This window comes from Astatotilapia calliptera, chromosome 20, assembly GCF_964374335.1.
Source record: "Astatotilapia calliptera chromosome 20, fAstCal68.1, whole genome shotgun sequence".
Classification (NCBI taxonomy): Eukaryota; Metazoa; Chordata; class Actinopteri; order Cichliformes; family Cichlidae; genus Astatotilapia; species Astatotilapia calliptera.
In genome coordinates, this window is record NC_137441.1 from 34262963 (window position 1) to 34281542 (window position 18580).

Genomic DNA, 18580 nt, shown 5'->3' on the forward strand with positions numbered 1-18580 from the left:
AGATGCATTCAAGTCACAGTGTAAATAATTATTTAAATAATTATTTAAAAATAATTTCAATAATTATTTAAATGAATGTTTTCTACGATGTATTTTTGTTATTTCATTTTGGCACTCTTGCCACTCCATACCAATTGAGGGTCATCGCTCCACGCAGCTAATATAATTATGCTTTTAAATCATGCTGCATAAATAAATAAGAGCATATTTGAAACGTTTTGCTAAAAGAGAACTTTTTTTTATATAAGTTAAAAATAAATAAATAAATAAATAAAATCTTTGTTTACCTGAAAGCAAATTCTAACCCGTGCGCTTTTATTTGAGGTATAGACTTCTACTTCCGGGTCACGTTCCTTACATTTTTTTCTTCTTTCCATTCTTCTAAGCGAAACACAAATACCCCCAAAGCACAAATTGGTCCTTTTTGATAATTTTGATTTCTTGTTTTCGGTTTGTCGTTATTGACGACAAAGACAAAAGCCGGCCCTGAATTTTCCTTCTCGCTTTAAAACGAAAAAAAAAACTCTCTCTCTCTCTCTCTCTTTTTTTTTTTTTTTTTTTTTTCATTTTTGGCTCTCAGGAAACAAAAAGCGAGCTGCGCGAACATCGGACCAAACCGCTTTTATTCTGAAACTAACTTCTCCACAGGTATTCTGATTAAAGTTTTGTCGGGTTTGGGGAAAAGTTTTTGTGCCTTTACAGTTTAGCGAGGCTTTATTTGAAGAGCTTTTCTGTTATATAGATGCTTTTGAGAAAACTGATGAGAAATGAATGATGTGCGTATTTTTTATTTATTTAGTTTTCGTTTTTTAAAGCAAAAACTAAAGTCATCAAAAATCAAGTAGTTTAATAAGCATCAGGTGCAACTAAGCATAATGTGAGATGAGATCTGTGACCATGCTGTCTCACTGTGCAGAAAAGCTGTTTGGAGAATTTGCAAGCATGAGCTACTTCTTGTGTGTGTTTCATGTCCACACTTGTATTGGACCAGTCAGAAACTCTGATTTTATTCCTAAACAGTTTAATCTCTGAGGCATTTATTCATGGGGTTGGGTCTATTGTCTCGCTTGACGACCCACATGTTTCCCTCAACGTGGCATGTTGAATAGAAGCAGCAAAGCACCCCCACGACGGATAACCTCCACCTCCATGCATGTTTTCTTTTGGGGGATTCTGTGTTTGGTGGGGGTCGGGACCCCCCACGTCCTCCAAACACTCAAAAGTGTACTGAGTCATAAAGTCAGATAGCTGGCAGTGGTTTTCTTCTTGCTGCAGATAGTAGAGTCATAAACACTGACCTTCGCTAAGGTGAGAGAGGCCTGAGGGACCCTTTGATGGTCACTTGTTGTTGTCTTGCTTTTGGGGGAACTTTGGTAACTTTGCCTGCTGTTTGTAGACAATGGGTTGGTCTGTCTCAAATATTCCGATTTTTAGGTCATTTTCTGCTCACACACCTATGATTTGTCTTAAAATGATTTTTTTTCTCATAAATTTGAACCTTTATAATATTTCCGTTTAAGGTTTAGCTTTGTATACATTTCAGAACTCCTTTTGTTTTTGCACGATTAAATCTGAGGTAATGTTTGAACATGAATCCTGATTCACTTTTATTATACAAATCAGTAAAAATTTCAGGCTTTCATCTTAAATGATTTTTGAGATATTTATGTTTAAACATTGAGTGATATATACATTCAAACTTTGGACCATAACGTTTTAGGCTTATCAGAGATGGGCGAGCAGGAGGCCCATGATGATCTTAGATGGAGGGGCCCTAATGCCTCTTACTGTGGGCATGTGGAGGGTCTCAGTGCCTTACAAATGTCTTTGTAACCTTTCATAGACTGATTATTTTAAATAAAGCTTCCCCCAGTCACTCAGAAATCCCTGTGATTTTTGTCACAATGTGCTTCTGGTGAGAACTTCTCACCAGAAGTTGTCTAAAGGGCGTCCTTTTGAAAAAAGTCTGTTTACTGAACAGGGCTGTTACCAGTCAGGCCTGGGTGTGTCTTCTAGTCAAATTAAAACAGGTTGGTAGTATTTTGGATTGAGCAGCTAAGTAGGTGTGTGGGTACTTTTTTATTTTTTGTAGTCAAACCGTTTCCTGCCACGTGCAGTGTTTTTCTCTCTTGCTGTTTATTGCAGGTGATCCCTGCACCCGATTATATTTAGTCGAGCTGTGTGAGTGAGCGGTGGAAGGGGGCAGGATCAGGAACAGTAGTCTATAAAACCAGTGGATTTACTCGGGCTCCCATGAGAAGACAGTGAAGGAAGAGCACTCTACTTTTCTTTCCCCCCTCTCATCAAGGCCACCTGTCTGCCCGGTCCCTCTGGAAACATGTCTGAGGACCTCCAACCAACCGTGGACCCCACAAAGATGGGGGTCGGACGATCCATCGCCGTGCTGACGTCAGGAGGAGACGCTCAGGGTAAGCAGAGGAATGAGGCTTTGCTTTATTTTGAGCATAAAATGATTCTCAGTGGAGGGTAGAAGAACGATCAGACAGCATCTTCTCCTGATGTGTCTGATCTCTGAATCCCAGCAAGCTGTTGAAGTCCTAGTTTCTCTTTGTCTCGTGGATGCTAATAGAGTATCATTTTATGCTCTCACTGCACAGCATTTTAAATAAGATCAGAAGCCAGAGAATATAAAGGGCTAGCAACATTTTTTCCAGTGCTGAATGACAGCTGTCAGAGGCCGACGGAGTTTTGGCTGCAAGTGCCATTTGAAGTCCAGAACATGATAGGAGGATTACATCTTGGATTAACTCCACCATCAATGCCTAATGTTACACTGCTCGTAATGTCTCAGAGTAGAAGTGTGGTGGGGGTTAAAACTGGATGAACTCCGATTGTTTAAAGGTTCAAGTCCAAGGTGTTATTATCATTGCTTTTATTCAAGTAGAATAATGTGGACTACGTGAGGATCACAGTGAATATGAAACACTAATTAAAAACTTTTCTCTTTCTCTCTATTTTTTGTTTTGCTTCTCCTGTGAATCCTTCTGGAGCTTTATCTGCCTCTTCTTCCCCTTGTGTGTTCCCTTATTTTACATATTTGGAGCTAATCTTAGTGGCAGTGACCTTTTTCTGGTATGGACAAGAGAAACACCCCCAACCACAGCTGCTGTCTATTGAAACAAGAGCTGCAACATGCCAACAGCCACAACACAAAGTCCCACAGTGGCCTTTAGTGTGCCGGACTTCAAGGGCCAAGATTATGCACAAGATGCACTTTTCCCTTATGGCTATTCTTGGCTTGACATGTGCCTGTGTGCACACTAAGTCACTTAAAGGTTAAGATAAGGCCCGACAGTGTTCGGGTGATATTTGATAGAAAGTTTGAAATGTTCAGTCATCACAGATCAGATCATTTGTGTGTTTTTAGGCATGAATGCAGCCGTGAGAGCCACAGTCAGAGTCGGCATCTACACTGGAGCCAAAGTCTACTTTGTCCATGAGGTATTTGAGCGGCATACAGGTGACATGTTGGCATCAGAATACAGCAATTAAATATAAGATGGAGACACATAGGAGAGAGTTTCCTGTTAAAGTCATGACAGAGGCCATCAGCTCAGGCCTGACGGTGTATGTTGTCATGTGTTGTAGGGCTACCAGGGCCTGGTGGATGGAGGAGAAAACATTTGTCTCGCTACATGGGAGAGTGTGTCTATGATGCTTCAGCTGGTGAGTGATATACAGCTGAATAAAGACCCGTATTTATTGTACCATGGACAAGACTATTAAAAATGCCTTTTTTAATATATATTGTAGGCTCATTTCTATGTTAAGGATTAATATTTAAAGAGTCACCCTTGACAAAGAAATCAACAATTAACAGGCCAAAATTCATTCTGATCGGTTCATCTTTTGTCAGTTTTTAGGATCCTAAGTCCATCCATCCATCCATCTTCATCCGCTTTGTCCGGGGCCGGGTCGCGGGGGCAGCAGCCTAAGCAAAGAGGCCCAGACCTCCCTCTCCCCAGCCACCTCCTCCAGCTTATCCGGGGGAATACCAAGGCGTTCCCAGGCCAGCCGAGAGATATAATCTCTCCAGCGTGTCCTGGGTCTGCCCCGGGGCCTCCTCCCGGTGGGACATGCCTGGAACACCTCACCCAGGAGGCGCCCAGGGGGCATCCTTGTCAGATGCCCGAACCACCTCAGCTGGCTCCTTTCGATGTGGAGCAGCAGCTGCTCTACTCTGAGCCCCTCCCGGATGGCCGAACTTCTCACCCTATCTCCAAGGGAGAGGCCAGCCACCCTTCGGAGGAAGCTCATTTCTGCCGCTTGTATCCGCGATCTCGTTCTTTCGGTCACTACCCACAGCTCGTGGCCATAGGTGAGGGTAGGGACGTAGATCGACCGGTAAATTGAGAGCTTCGCTTTTACACTCAGCTCCCTCTTCACCACGACGGACCGGTGCAGCGTCCGCATTACTGCAGCTGCAGCCCCAATCCGTCTGTCGATCTCCGGCTCCCTTCTCCCATCACTCGCGAACAAGACCCCGAGATACTTGAACTCCTCCACTTGGGGCAGGAACTCATCCCCGACCCGGAGTGGGCACTCCACCCTTTTCCGGCTGAGAACCATGGCCTCAGATTTGGAGGTGCTGATCATCATTCCCGCTGCTTCACACTCGGCTGTGAACCGTTCCAGTGCGAGCTGGAGGCCTTCACCCGATGAAGCCAACAGAACCACATCATCTGCAAAAATCAGAGATGAGATTCTGAGGCCACCAAAGCGAAAGCCCTCCGCCACTTGGCTGCGCCTAGAAATCCTGTCCATAAAAATTATGAACAGAACCGGAGACAAAGGGCAGCCCTGGCGGAGCCCATCACCCACCGGGAACGAGTCCGACTTATTGCCGGCAATGCGAACCAAGCTCTTGCAACGGTTGTATAGGGATCGAATGGCCCGTAGCAATGGGCCAGACACCCCATATTCCCGCAACACCTCCCACAGGACACCCCGAGGGACACGGTCGAATGCCTTCTCCAAGTCCACAAAATACATGTAGACTGGTTGGGCAAACTCCCATGCACCCTCAAGTATCCTGGAGAGGATAAAGAGCTGGTCCAGTGTTCCGCGACCAGGACGAAAACCGCATTGTTCCTCCTGTATCCGAGGTTCGACTAACGGACGAACTCTCCTTTCCAGCACCCTGGCATAGACTTTCCCAGGGAGGCTGAGGAGTGTGATCCCCCTGTAGTTGGAACACACCCTCCGGTCCCCTTTCTTAAAGATGGGGACCACCACCCCGGTCTGCCAGTCCACAGGTACTGCCCCTGATCTCCACGCAACATTGCAGAGGCGTGTCAACCAGGACAGCCCTACAACGTCCAGAACCTTCAGGAACTCGGGGCGGACCTCATCAACACCAGGGGCTCTGCCACCAAGGAGTTGTTTAACTGCCTCAGTGACCTCGCCCCCGGAAATTGGCGGGTCATTCCCCTCATCCCCAGACTCTGCTTCCTCCTCGGAAGACGTGTCAGTGGGATTAAGGAGGTCCTCGAAGTATTCCTTCCACCGCCTGACAATTTTCTCAGTCGACGTCAGCAGCGCTCCGCCAGCACTATACACAGTGCAGGTAGAGCACCGCTTTCCCCTCCTGAGACGTCTGACGGTTTGCCAGAATCTCTTCGAGGCAGTCCGAAAGTCTTTTTCCATGGCCTCTCCGAACTCCTCCCACATCCGAGTTTTTGCTTCAGCCACTGCCCGAGCCGCATTCCGCTTGGCCTGTCGATACCTGTCGGCTGCCTCCGGAGTCCCACAGGCTAACCAAGCCCGATAGGACTCCTTCTTCAGCCTGGTGGCTCCCTTCACCTCTGGTGTCCACCATTTGGTTCGGGGATTACCACCACGGCAGGCACCAACCACCTTGCGGCCGCAGCTCAATGCAGCAGCTTCGGCAATGGAGACGCTGAACATGGTCCATTCGGACTCAATGTCCCCAGTCTCCCTCGGAATGCTGTTGAAGCTCTGCCGGAGGTGTGCGTTGAAGATCTCGCGGACTGGGGCCTCTGCTAGACGTTCCCAGTACACCCTCACTACGCGTTTAGGTGCACCAGGTCTGTCCAGCGTCTTCCCCCGCCACCTGATCCAACTCACCACCAGGTGGTGATCAGTTGACAGCTCAGCCCCTCTCTTTACCCGAGTGTCCAGAACATATGGTCGCAGGTCTGCTGATACGATTACAAAATCGATCATCGACCTACGGCCTAGAGCGTCCTGGTGCCACGTGCACTTATGGACACTCTTATGTTCGAACAGGGTGTTCGTTATGGCCAAACTGTGATTAGCACAGAAGTCCAATAACAAAGCACCGCTCGGGTTCAGATCAGGGAGGCCGTTCCTCCCAATCACGCCCCTCCAGGTCTCGCTGTCGTTACCCACGTGAGCATTGAAGTCTCCCAGCAGGACAACAGAGTCTCCAGGTGGAGCACCCTCCAGCACCCCGCCCAGGGACTCTAAGAAGGCTGGGTACTCTGAACTGCCACTTGGCGCATACGCGCAGATGACAGTCAGGACCCGTTCCCCGACCCTAAGGCGCAGGGAACAAACCCTCTCGTCCACCGGGAAAAACCCCAACGTACCAGCAGCAAGCCGAGGGGATACTAGGATACCCACCCCAGTCCGCCGCCTCTCACCAGGGGCAACTCCAGACTGAGACAGAGTCCAGCCCCTCTCCAGGAGACTGGTTCCAGAGCCCGAGCCATGTGTAGAGGTAAGCCCGACTATATCTAGCCGGTACCTCTCAACCTCACGCACTAACTCAGGCTCCTTCCCCACCAGAGAGGTGACATTCCATGTCCCTATTGCCAGTCTTGGCAGCCAGGGGTCAGTCCGCCAGGGCCTCCGCTCCTGGCCGCCACCCGGCACACAATGCACCCGACCCCTATGGCGCCTCCTGCGGGTGGTGGGCCTGCGGGAGGATGGGCCCATGTCTCCTCTTCGGGCTGTGCCCGGCCGGGCCCCATGGACTAAGGCCCGGCCACCAGACGCTCGCCCTCGGGCACCCTCCCCGGGCCTGGCTCCAGGGCGGGGCCCCGGTAACCCTATCCCGGGCAGGGTAAACTGTTCCCTCGGTGTCTTTTTCATAAGGGTCTTATGAATCGCTCTTTGTCTGGTCCCTCACCCAGGGCCAATTTGCCATGGGAGACCCTACCAGGGGGCAAAAGCCCCCAGACAACATAGCCCCTGGGATCCCTGTGACACACAAACCCCTCCACCACGATAAGGTAGCGATTCCAGGAGGGGAGGATCCTAAGTTGAGTTTCTAATTACAATCAATGTTTATGCTGATAACAAAAGGAAGCAGATACATACCTAAAAAATGAAGGAGGGAGTTTGTCAGCCTCAGTCTGACTAATCTGCAAAACACTGCATCTACAAATTGTGGAAAAATGTTCCAGCAGCTACAATCCTATGTCAGACAAGAGCGGGACAACTTTCCTCTCCCAGAGGTTCCCCAGCTGGTCTCAGTTCCCAGATGTTTGCAGACTGTTGTTAAAAGAAGAGGGAATGCCACACAGTGGTAAACTTGATCCTGTCCCAACTTTTCTGACATGCTTTGCTGTCATCAAATTCAAAATGAGCTAATATTTTTCTTAAAATATAAAATTTTCCCACTTTAAACATCTGATATATTTTCTGATATAACCGGTACCAAACGGAGAGAGCATATAACCCCAATTTTAGCCTCTTTACACTGGCTCCCTGTCCCCTACAGGATCCAATTTAAACTCTTACTTTTTGTTTTTAAGTCACTCAACGCCCGAGCCCCCCCCTACTTGTCAGAGCTCCTCTCTGCCTATGCTCCAGGAAAACCCACGAGATCTAGTTCAAAACTATTGTTGTCCATTCCACGGACTAACCTCAAATCTCGTGGTGATAGATCCTTCTCTGTGGCAGGTCCCAGACTTTGGAATAGTCTCCCCTTTAATATTAGATCTGCTCAAACTCTTGAGCAATTTAAATCTTTACTAAAGACACACTTTTACACTCTGGCTTTTAACACATTATGACCCAAGCATTTTGGATTTATCTGAATTAGTTAGTATTGTTTCAATTCTTCTATTTTATTGTTTCTATTGTTATTATTGTATTACACTGTAGTTTTTAATTTTATTGTTATTGTTAAGCACTTTGTGCAGCATCGGCTGTTGGAAATGTGCTATATAAATAAATCTGACCTTGACCTTGACCTTGACCTCTGACCTTCTGTGTTCTATTGTGAATAAAATATGCATTTATGAGATTTTCTAATCAGTGGATTCTGTTTTTATTTACCTTTTTTTGCAGCATCGCAACTTCTATGGAAGTGGGTTTGTGGTAACAAATGGATGCTTCTGTAAATGCTTCTGATATCACAACAAGCTGAGTGATGACATTAAACAAGTGACTCTGCCCTGTGATTTAAGGATCGTGGTAATACTGAACGGCATCATTCATAGTTATTTGTCTAAATACAGCAGTCTGGCAAGGAGTGACACACTGACATTTATGAAGTGTGTGTGAATGGCAGCAGAGGCTGCGGCAGATTTCTAAGATATCGTCTTTACTCGTGATGCAACCTCACTCCATGGGAATCCAGGCCACCCTAATGAGCTGTTATAAAGCTGACCCGATGATATCTAACTGTTATGGAAAACACTGTTGGGTTAATTGTCTGTCAATGCTGCATTAACGTTTTCAAAGCCAGTTATAAAAGCTTCTCCTCTTCCTGTGTTAGGGTGGTACTGTCATCGGCAGCGCTCGCTGCAAGGACTTCAGAACCAGAGACGGTCGTATGAAGGCCGCCTGCAACCTGGTGAAGCTGGGCATCACCAACCTGTGTGTAATCGGTGGAGACGGCAGTCTGACGGGAGCCAACGAGTTCAGGACCGAGTGGAGGGGGCTGCTGGTTGATCTGGTCCGAGCAGGTAAAGAGACAAACGAGGCTGCGAGAATCGTGAATGTGTCAAATCTTTCAGCCTCGTCTTTTTGTGTCTGACTAAATCTGTCTGTCCTCGTCTCTCTTCCAAGATTAGCTTCTAATTCATCACAAAAAGACGGGGTGGGGGAAAATAATGAAAAGCATGTGCATTCACTAGGAATATACAGTGGTGTGCTTTGTTTTGACCACTAAAAACTAAATTTGGGGACGTTTCCAAAATGCTGCATAAAGTTTAAATTTATAAGTTAAAGCCTCAGTTACACAACTCATACAAGCTCCAGTAAGGGCTAAATAACTGAATTTTACATTTTTTTCCACTCACTATGTGGTTGGCAATAAGCATTTTACCCTAGCAACCAGTAGATACCAAGGGGTTGACAACCAGTCTCTAGGCCTGTGCGTCTGAGGCTGCAAGAAAGAAAGATAAGAATAAACTTTATTGTTCCACTTGGAAATTTGTCTTGGACAAACGGCGCTAAACATAGCTGCATTCGCCTAATGAAAACCATGAAAATTAAAAAGGGGGATAAAAACAAACAAACCAATGTTTGTATCATCAGATTATGTATCATGTCTGCAGGTAAGATCACTGAGGAAGAAGCTAAGAAATCGTCCCACCTCAATATTGTTGGCATGGTCGGCTCAATCGACAATGACTTCTGCGGCACTGACATGACCATCGGTACTGACTCGGCACTGCACCGCATCATTGAGGTGGTGGATGCCATCACCACGACTGCACAGAGGTCAGACCCCACTGTGCATTCAAAAAGTGAATCTGTCAACCAAATTAATAGTTTGCACATATGTACAGGTAGAAAACTCTAGAAAAAAATGGACGTATCGCCTTTCTTATGCCTGTCAGTTTATAGTGGATATACTGATTCTGCATATTCATTTTTTTCAAAATCCACAGCCACCAGAGGACATTTATCCTGGAAGTGATGGGCAGACACTGTGGGTCAGTACTCTATCTGTGTGTGTGTCATTAGACTGAGAGACTATTATATTTGCGTGACTTATTTATTCTCATTCATGTGTGCAACAAGTAGTTACAGTGCATAACATAACGAACTCTCTCCAGTTACAGTCTTCTTATTAATATGATGCTGGTGCACAAATGACCTGAATGCCTCTGTATTGTTTGTGTCAGTGGACTGGTGGGATCTTGTGACTGTCAAAGAGGTTTTGTGATTTAAAAGTACAGCCGAAAAAACATGTTCCTGTGGCTACGTCTATGAATCAGGCTGCTTAACCGTTTGTGTTTGCACACATGCGTGCAGTTACCTGGCCCTGGTGACGGCTCTCGCCTGTGGAGCTGACTGGGTGTTCATTCCCGAGATGCCGCCAGATGATGGCTGGGAGGACCACTTGTGCAGGAGGCTGTCAGACGTAAGTGTTTCTTCATTTGAAGATACCCACATCCTCTCTTTGCATGCATATTTGTACTTTTATCTCTGTTATTATTATTATTTTTTTACTTTAGCAAAGAGCCCGTGGATCTCGACTAAATGTGATCATTGTGGCCGAGGGCGCGATGTGCAAGGATGGCAAACCGATTACATCTGACCAGATCAAAAAGGTAAGCTGTATGGTTCTTACTATTGTGCGAGTATTATTGTAAGCTATGCTGACAGTATACTGAACAAAGAGCTGGATTTGTTTGTGTCCAGTTGGTAACTGACAGACTCGGCTTTGATACCCGCACCACTGTTCTTGGACACGTGCAGAGAGGAGGAACACCCTCTGCCTTCGACAGAATCCTGGTGAGTGTCCCAGTAAAACGCAGAGTAGAATCCACACAGTACACAGCTCTACTTCTGCCTCTACTGAGGCTCCTGACTCCTGAGGAGTGTACTATGAAGTAAGAATTAATGGAGTAGTAAACCATAATGAGCTAAAAGTCTGAGTTTCTTTAAAAAAGTAGCTTTTAAATGGCTAAATCACCATGGTAACTTACCTTGAACACGTAACCTGGTCTGGAGAAGGTTTAAAATCCTCTGGAAATGCAACATTTTTAATACATTTCTTTTATTTACAGCATATAAAGCAGGATATAGAGTCTCTGCTAGGAGAACCTGTTTTATATGTACAAGTTGTACAGAGGGTGCAGTCTGCAATAAAATAAACTTGAATTATTTTACTCCTCTGTGCACTAAATCACCACATTAACAGTTTTCTGCAGCATTAATTTCCTGTCTTATTTGTAACAGTGTGTTTACATTTTACTGTAATATTTTATCTTTTTATCTTTATATATTTGTAGTCACCATTTCATTATCATCATCTGATAACATCTGTGAGTGGAGTAGGTGACGCTCATAGGGATCATTTTATACAGAAGAGTCATATAATCCGCGAAGCACCTGTTTTTATTAGATGCGCATGAACGAAGCCTGAAGGGCTGAACTGGGTCAAGAAAGCTAACGGAAAGAAAGCCTAGCTGTGTTGAACTTTCTTCGTAGTACACCCTCTGGTGAACTGGCTCTGTTGGTTTACTCTAGGGCAGCAGGATGGGAGTGGAGGCGGTGATGGCATTGCTGGAGGCCACCCCAGACACTCCCGCCTGTGTGGTCACCCTGTCGGGGAATCAAGCCGTCAGATTGCCGCTCATGGAGTGCGTGCAAGTGGTACGTCAGAGTATTTTCACCCAAGGAAAAAGATGATTAGTGTGTTGCTTTGCCTGTTCTGAGGGATATCCACTAACACTACAATGACTTTACGCTTTACAGACAAAAGAAGTGACTGCTGCCATGGCTCAGGGCAGATTTGACGATGCCATCAAGCTCAGAGGAAAGTACGTGTTTCACAGAGAGTATTAGCAATAAAACATTTAAGTGGTCGACTAACTTTGTATAACTATGGAGCCTGAATTGTGCAGCTTCAGGCTCTGCCAATGTCATCTGCTCTGTGGGCTGAACAAATTAGACATTAGATGGCACATGCAATCAATTAAAAAACTTTAAAGTAAAACTTGCAATACCATTTAAATATTAAGTAATGCCTAATAACAAAAAGGAAAAATCATTAAAATACTGACTACAATAATTTTATATTGTTTATTCTGACTAAACACTGTAAAAGTCTAACAGCTGAGCCGTATTTTTAATCTAGCTAATAACCCACTAACCCTCCTTTATGATGTGTAGGAGTTTTGAAAACAACTGGAATACGTACAAGCTGCTGGCTCACATCAATCCTCCAGATACTAAGGTGAGCGACCTTCACCTTCTAAACCAGACTCGTCCTGACTCCCTGTTGTTACTGAATCATGTTTAAGGACCTTCAGCTGTCTCATTGTGTCCATCTGTCGCTGGCAGAGTAACATCAATGTGGCCATTATGAATATCGGCGCCCCCTGTGCTGGTATGAACGCTGCCGTGCGTGCAGCGGTGAGGATGGGCATCATCCAGGGTCACTCCATGCTGGGAGTCCATGAAGGTTTCGACGGTCTGGCTCAAGGACAGGTAATAATTTTTTTGATAATCTGTTATCCTTTTAAACCAGAGAACCAGTGTCACACGTGCAAGAATCTTCTTCCTACTTCGGTTACGAAGACTAGAACTGCTTTTTGTTGCCTCTGGTGTTTTGTTCCCTGTCAGATCAAAAAATATGAGCATAAAACATCCATCAAACAGCGACGACAACTGTTATGTTATCACACGTGGTGGTCACAATGGCAAGATATTAAGTATGAATGGCGACATACATGCAAGACATAAAAAGGCTAACAAAGCACTGAAAACACATGTTAGAAGAAAGATCAATGTGTACTTTAATGAGCACCACCAAACTGGGAGGTGGTTCCACAGAAGAGGGCCTGAAAACTAAGGGCTCGGCCTCCCATTCTACTTTTAAATACTCCAAGAATCACAAATAAGCCCCCAGTCTGAGAATAAACTGCTCTTGTAGGATAATTATGGGGCCTGATTATGTATGTGAGGAGAAGGATTTAAAAAAATATCCCTACATTGTTGTTGTTGTTGTTAACTGCTGTTATTAACAACCAGTGTTCTTGCTTGTAGCATCAGAGAGAGAGAGAAGTTGCTGTGGTGAAGTTGTTGACTGGACTCAGTGTGTGTGTGTGTGTGTGTGTGTGTGTGTGTGTGTGTGTGTGTGTGTGTGTGCGTGTGCGTGTGTGCGTGTGCGTGTGTGCGTGGCATTAGTTGGTTCAGTTGTTGTTCAGTTGATTAGCTCGGAATTTATATTGGGAGCAATATAAACGCCCCTGTACCCATGAAATTGGAGCTATTCCCATTGAAGCCCTTTTTGCATCTATGTGTCACGTAAAGAAAAAAAAAACAAAAACGGGCCTTTCAAAATAAAAGACCTCTGCTTCTCTTCTGTTTTTATTGGGTGGGGTCAAATGCAGATACATGCTTTCAAATAATTCAAGTAAGTCATTGCTTTCATGTGTGAGTACTGTACTTTGTCTTCCAATAGTTATAAGTGTTTTACTTTTATTATATAAGCTCAGTTAGATCTTCCTGTTCACTACAGATCGAGCCCATTATCTGGACTTCTGTGAGTGGCTGGACTGGAAAAGGAGGTTCAATGTTGGGCACCAAGAGGTAAAAATATGCATTTTTGTTTCTTTGATTTTATATTTGGAAAATAAACATGTATCCTGTATTCCCGAAGAACTCTTCCAGGCAAAAGGTTGGAGGAGATCAGCCAGAACATCGCCAAATTCAACATCCACGCTTTGGTGATCATTGGCGGCTTTGAGGTAAGAAGTGGCAGAAGGCTTTGTTTCTCTTCTGCTCATTCAAAGTGAGCAGAAGTTCCTGAAACTAGAAGCACAGAAAAAAAAAAAGAATCTGCGTCTCCTCTTTTGCTGCAGGCGTATGTTGGAGGCCTTGAGCTGGTGCAGGCTAGGGAGAAATATGAGGAAATGTGCATTCCCATTGTGGTTATCCCTGCCACCGTATCCAACAACGTCCCTGGCTCTGACTTTAGCATCGGCGCTGACACTGCCCTGAACACCATCACCTCCGTTAGTGGCTGAACAGCAAATATATATGCACATGCACAAACATAAATTAAAAAGGAAGCAGTTTATCTTTTACTTTCTGGTTTGTTTCTCTGCAGACCTGTGACAGGATCAAGCAGTCTGCAGCAGGCACCAAGCGCCGCGTGTTTATCGTTGAGACTATGGGTGGATACTGTGGCTACTTAGCCACCATGGCAGGTCTGGCTGCTGGGGCTGATGCCGCTTACATCTTTGAGGAAAAATTCGACATTAAAGATCTGGAGGTGAGCTGAAAGTCGGTGAAGAAGAGGGCATGGCCATCAAGTGTGAGTTCATTGCTTGAAGTGACTGTCTTAAGAGGGCAGTTTCTTCCTGAGGACAGAAACATAATGAATTCGTTGTGTTGCACTCTTTTGGTTTCAGTTTTCTGTCTTTAAAGTTTATGGAGTCTGAAAAGTAATTAGGTGAACTTTTGCTCACAGGCGAACGTCCAGCACATGGTGGAGAAGATGAAGACAACAGTGAAGAGAGGTCTGGTGCTCAGGTAGGTTTTGTTCTGGCAGGGAAAAGAAATGAAGTGCAACAGGAAGAAGGTAAATACCTGGTATAAAACCAGTAATCTGGTTAACTGCTACTGAGTAAATCTTCGGAATATCCAGTTGTTGTAACCCTCTAGTCATTGTGAATCACTGATTTAGCAGAGCATCAATCACAAACTCACAGCGAGTGCTTCAATTTTCTGTAGTACAAACACCAAAAACTCAGGATATTCAAAACAATAAGAACCCAGGAGACGAGTTCTTTTATACAACAGGCAATTTTAACTGAAAGCATGTCATTTCAAAATAGGAAAGTGACGGTTTAAATAATAAAACTAGTAAAGAATTTTATTTATCTGCTCTAGTTTGATTGGCTCACTGTCATAGTTGAATTCAAATGAGCCATTATTACACCTTTACAATGTCTGCTGTGAACAGGACCCATAATTCATGCTCTGAAACCAGATAAAAGTCCATTTATTTTCAGGCAACAGCAGAATAATTTACTGTTCATTGTTCAAAAGGAATGAAAACTGCAATTCCAACTACACGACTGATTTCATCTTCAACCTGTACTCAGAGGAGGGAAAAGGCATCTTTGACTGCCGTAAGAATGTCCTTGGACACATGCAGCAGGTGTGTTCATGAGGGGAAATGTCCAAACGCAATAATTGGTTTGCTCCTCATTTTTCTGTGATTTATTCTAACTGCGTGTCCTCTACCAACTGCAGGGCGGCACTCCTACACCCTTCGACAGAAACTTTGGCACAAAGATGGGTGCCAAGGCAGTTCTGTGGCTTACTGACAAACTGAAGGAGTGCTATAGGCATGGTATGTGCACTTAAAGCCAAACTCTGTGTTATATATGATGAAATATGCCGTTGTTTAAAGTTTTGAAGTAAAGTTTCTTGAATCTGATATATTTATATGTAGAGTTAATTTCATGTTGTAAAGTCATAGCAAAGAAAAAGTACACCTTCTGTCAGTTATAAGTCTGTACATATCAAAATTAACCTTAAAATTTGGTTAATAAAACATACGATAAACAGCAACTCATGACCTGTTACATCATCTTGGGATTTATTTGACAAATGTGTGAAAAAGAAGGTAAATAGCAGCCAGTTGCTGCCAATCTTGCACTTGATTAACTGATCATCTTTAAGTGTGAGCACTTCTATAAAAGCAGAGCTTTTGGCAGTTTTCTGCTCTGCAGCATTCAAATGTGTGTTAACATGACGCCAAGGAGGAAAGACATCAGCAGAGCTGTTAGAGGAGCAACTGCTGCTGCCCATCAGTCAGATAAAGTCCATCATTCTACAGTGAGGATTGCTCTCCAGTGGAGATCACTCAGAAAAGCTCCCAGTATTTCCATGAGTGGATGTTCCAGCAAATTCACCCCAAGGTCAGACCATGCAATCCTCAGAGAAACTGCAAAAAACCCAAGTGCTACATTTCAGACTCTATAGGCCTCAGTTAGCACGTTAAATTATGACTTGGATTTGCAAAATTGCTTCTAAACAAACCACAAAACCCCTAGAACAATGTCCTTTTGAAAGACATGACCAAAGAGGGAGATATTTGGCCATAATACCCAGTGCTGTGTTTGGTCAGAAGAGACACTTCATATCAGCGGTCAAGCACGGTGGTGATTTCAGCTTGTTTTGCAGCCACAGGATCAGGGCACCTCTCTATTGAAGTATTCTACAGTTAAATGTGAGGCCATCTGTGTGACAGCTAAAGCTGGGCTGAAACTAGCTCGCACAACAGGACAATGATCTCAGTCACACCAGCTAATCTACAACACAATAGCTGGAAAAGAAAAGAATCAAGGTGGTGCAATAGTCTAGTCAAGGTCCAGAGCTGCCATAAATATGTGGACATTAGAAAGACTGATACAGTGATACATAAAACTGCTGTACAACGGTGTGAGCTTTAGTTTTTCAAACAATGCTTCTGCTTTTTAATTTAGTTTTGGTTAAATAAACAATGAAACTGTGAAATTGTTCACAGAAACTGAAAAGGGGGCTGTTTTTAAAGCTGCTGAAGACCAGATGATTGTTTTTACGTTCAATGCTCTAATATGTAAAAGCTTCCAAGTGGCCGAGCCAAACATTGACAACAATCGTGTAGCAGATCTACGTCATGTTTTGTCATTCTAAATGTACATTTTTCATACATAATCATATGTTATGAATATTCCTTTCAGTAAGTCATGTGGAATGTGAATCATGAATTAGTTAATCAGTTTGTCTTTGGGGCTTTTAGGTCGTATCTTTGCTAACACAGCAGACTCCGCTTGCGTGCTGGGAATGAGAAAAAGGGCACTCACCTTCCAACCTCTCGCTGAATTGAAGGAAGACACAGATTTTGAGTAGGATATATATTTTCGAGCTCACATGTTGTAAGAATATAAGTACAATAACAAGCATCCGAGTGAATGATCCCTCCCATCTGTTGCAGGCGCCGCATCCCTAAGATACAGTGGTGGCTGAAAATCAGGCCCATCATGAAGATCTTGGCTAAATATGACATCAAACTGGACACCTCTGAACACGCCGACTTGGAGCATGTGATCAAGAAGAGTAGCTTTCTTGGGAAGTAGACGCCATCTGCTCCCTGTTAGTACGCAGTTGGACAGGGGGATTTTGTTCTTTTCCATAAACAAACTTATGTTTTCTTGTTTAACCATCTGTCTGCCTCAGTAAAAGAGCTGCTATCTTTCCTGTCCTGATTGTTTGCTTCCTCTTTGTAGCCCTCCTCATCCTGAAAAGCTTTTCCTGAATACACAGTGCAGAAGAAAACAAGCCATTAAAGATGACTGATAATCCCCCCAAAACACTGTGTTGTTGGTGATTAATGCCAATTAATGTGATCTGTCCAGAGAAACTAGCAGACTAATTTTTAATTTACACTCTATTTTGGAAATGGTGTCTGATCAAAACCCATACAGCGAACACAGTGATTAAAAGTTTACATATTTAGCAACTGCGTGACCTGATGATCATCTAGACGTCATTTAGTGTTTTTGTTTTGTTTTTCCTTGTAGCCATAGTAAATTGTACCCGTTACACCTATACGTATGAATTTTAGGTCACTGGAAGCGCTGATATAATTACACCTAATGCATCTGAATTAGTAAGCCTCAATCACAAATCTTTAGAAAACGTCCTTTACTCCAAGAGGTTCTTGCCCCCGAAAATTTTGAACCCCAATTGAAAACCATTGATGTCTGGTAAAAGCAGCCAGCTTTAATAACGTGATCCATCGGTACACATTCAGCCTCCTTTTCTTTATCCTGATTTTGAACAATACTTGAGCTGGGTGCAGCTAAAGATGGACTCATAGCGATCTGTTTAAATATCCTCTGCACATATTCAAACACAGATATATTATTCTCTGAATAAGCTCTGTTTGTATGGGTTTGTCATAAAAATAAATGTATGTAGAAAAAGCCATAACAAAAAGAGATTACCTATGTTTAACGAAGAACTGTGACTACAACTGAAGCAGCCTTTGTTTTGTTTTATTTGTTTTCAATAAATTTTGGTAAATTTTCTGGTAACAAATGTTATAACATGTTAATAAAAGCTTTGTTTACTGACTTATTCTTTTGAGGCACTTACTAATTTATGGTTTTGCTGAAATTCCCATATCGCTGTGATGATACGTAGACTTGAAAAGAACAAATTTATATAGTGATTTATAGAACCCTGGCCTACTCGCTCGCCACTTTTTTAAGTACACACATTTAACTGCTTTTTAACATAAATAGCTAATCAGCCAGAGAAGCAACTTTAACCTCCTAAGACTTGAGCTCTTCCATGGCATGCATTTTTAATATTTCTTTGATATTTGGGCATATTGGGACCTCATGAATGTAAAAACAAAGAATTGCCAGATCTTTTTTTTTTAACCTCATTTTTATTTCTGACAAAAATGAGATCCACATATGAGGACATTTGTTTTAAATTTTGATAGAACAGTGGCAGTAGAATGTCCTCCTAAGTGGATATCAGGCACTTGTAGAGAAATATTAGTGTTTTTAGGTCTAGACAATCCAAAATGTGATGTCCACATATGTGGACACAAGGTCCTAGGAGGTTAAATGTGATGTGGTTGTTTGTGTGGGGCTGT

General features: G+C 43.7%; 1 protein-coding gene across 1 annotated transcript; it reads left to right on the forward strand.

The window, feature by feature from the left end:
• Positions 1-329: 329 nt before the first annotated feature.
• pfkma (phosphofructokinase, muscle a) lies at positions 330-18047 on the forward strand. Its single transcript, XM_080294282.1, has 23 exons — positions 330-648; positions 2309-2429; positions 3389-3462; positions 3610-3687; positions 8732-8921; positions 9516-9681; positions 9852-9896; positions 10219-10327; positions 10422-10517; positions 10609-10701; positions 11440-11565; positions 11668-11732; positions 12085-12148; positions 12256-12402; positions 13436-13506; positions 13577-13664; positions 13779-13931; positions 14027-14191; positions 14390-14451; positions 14971-15082; positions 15178-15277; positions 16712-16817; positions 16907-18047. Exons 2-23 carry the CDS (start codon positions 2339-2341, stop codon positions 17046-17048), a joined length of 2343 nt encoding a protein of 780 aa, XP_080150408.1. The 5' UTR covers positions 330-648; positions 2309-2338; the 3' UTR covers positions 17049-18047.
• Positions 18048-18580: the final 533 nt, after the last annotated feature.